The following is a 666-nucleotide window of genomic DNA, read 5'->3' on the forward strand; positions in this document are numbered from 1 at the left end:
CAGCTCTTCCATGCGGGTGCCCGCCCCGGGCCGGCCATGAGCCAGACGGAGCTGTCCACCTGCGCGGCGCCCGCCCCGCCGAGCCAGCGCGTCTTCCAGGAGGCGGTGCGCAAGGGGAACACCAAGGAGCTCCAGTCCCTGCTGCAGAACATGACCAACTGCGAGTTCAACGTCAACTCCTTCGGGCCCGAGGGCCAGACGGCGCTCCACCAGTCGGTCATCGACGGCAACCTGGAACTGGTCAAGCTGCTGGTCAAGTTCGGCGCAGACATCCGGCTGGCCAACCGCGACGGCTGGAGCGCCCTCCACATCGCCGCCTTCGGAGGCCACCAGGACATCGTCCTCTACCTAATTACCAAGGCCAAATACTCGTCGGGCAGCCGGTGATGTCCGCCCGCCGGGGGAGGGATGGAGCGGAGGGGTCTGCGGAACTCCACGAGACGAGGCCTGCTAGCCCATCGGGCGGTTCCCGCGGAGCCGACGCGCTGCTATGGCCGCCGAAGAACCGGGAAGGGCTTCTGCGGGCGCACGGTTCGCATTCGGCGCTCCCCGCCGCCTCCTCGGACCGGGACCTGTTGACGTTCCCTTCTGAGCAGTGGACAGAACGTGCGCTGTGACTATTGGCTTCGTCTCCCCCCCCCCCCCCCCCCCCCCCGCGCCCGCCGC

At 69.1% G+C, this 666-nt stretch overlaps 1 protein-coding gene across 1 annotated transcript; it reads left to right on the top strand.

Moving 5' to 3' along the window:
• The first annotated feature begins 26 nt into the window (after positions 1-26).
• On the top strand, positions 27-640 carry NRARP (NOTCH-regulated ankyrin repeat protein). Its single transcript, XM_015416800.1, has one exon. The coding sequence runs from the start codon at positions 37-39 to the stop codon at positions 385-387; it is 351 nt and encodes a 116-aa protein (XP_015272286.1). The 5' UTR covers positions 27-36; the 3' UTR covers positions 388-640.
• Positions 641-666: the final 26 nt, after the last annotated feature.

Source organism: Gekko japonicus, unplaced genomic scaffold (genome assembly GCF_001447785.1).
Source record: "Gekko japonicus isolate JY-2015 unplaced genomic scaffold, Gekko_japonicus_V1.1 scaffold140, whole genome shotgun sequence".
In the NCBI taxonomy this organism is placed as follows: domain Eukaryota; kingdom Metazoa; phylum Chordata; class Lepidosauria; order Squamata; family Gekkonidae; genus Gekko; species Gekko japonicus.

What these genes read in the sequence shown, in the direction of transcription:
- NRARP (XM_015416800.1), top strand. Translation starts at nt 37, where the DNA reads ATGAGCCAGACGGAGCTGTCCACCTGCGCGGCGCCCGCCCCGCCGAGC.